A 756-nucleotide genomic window follows, 5' to 3' on the forward strand; every position below is an offset into this window, starting at 1 on the left:
AAAGAGCAGCTTTCACACAATAGCTCTGACTTGATGGACTTCTGAAACATCCTTCCATCTTTATTTTTCATAGTTCCCACCAGGAAGAAAGTAGCAAATATATGATACTACTGATTAGTAAAAAGGTTCTCTGCCTTCACTTACGTGAGGACCAAAGATTGAGCCTTTTTCGTTTTCTGGTAAAGAAGTTCAAATATTGAATAGACTTAGAGAAAAAATGACTTTCTCTTCTTAATTATCAGGACCACAACGGGATGCACAAGCTGCACGAGAGTTCATCCTGAAGATGTTCGTAGACCTGAATCCAGACAGTGACAAAATTATCTACTCCCACTTCACATGCGCTACAGATACAGAGAATATCCGCTTCGTCTTTGCTGCTGTCAAGGACACGATCCTACAGTTAAACCTGAAGGAGTACAACCTGGTCTAACTGTGCCTAGGAGGCCCTCCACAACCAACCTTTGTGTGATTGAAGATATACAAGAGGGACTGTATTATCTGTGAAAACAATTTGCATAATACTAATTTATTGCTGGCCTGGACTCTGTGAATGTCCACAGAGTTTGTAGTTAATATTATGATTTTATTTAAACTATATTGAGGAAAAACAAAAGATGCTGAAGTACATTCACAGCACATTTCCTCATTTTTTAGGCAAAACCTTGTGACTCAATGTGTTTTAAATTCTCCGTCGTACATTTACAAAGGATAGCATTTTTTTGCTATTGAAGCAAAATCAAGCTGGTTTCCTCT

General features: G+C 38.0%; 1 protein-coding gene across 1 annotated transcript in view; it reads left to right on the forward strand.

Moving 5' to 3' along the window:
• The window catches only part of LOC104489368 (guanine nucleotide-binding protein G(q) subunit alpha), an 82,451-nt gene extending 82,018 nt beyond the window's left edge, over positions 1-433 (forward strand). Inside the window, exon 6 of the mRNA XM_010131521.1 lies at positions 243-433. Within this exon, the coding sequence (XP_010129823.1) occupies positions 243-433 (191 nt within the window). The remainder of the gene's footprint in view (positions 1-242) is intronic.
• Positions 434-756: the final 323 nt, after the last annotated feature.

Source organism: Buceros rhinoceros, unplaced genomic scaffold (assembly GCF_000710305.1).
Source record: "Buceros rhinoceros silvestris isolate BGI_N320 unplaced genomic scaffold, ASM71030v1 scaffold12222, whole genome shotgun sequence".
Taxonomy (NCBI): Eukaryota; Metazoa; Chordata; class Aves; order Bucerotiformes; family Bucerotidae; genus Buceros; species Buceros rhinoceros.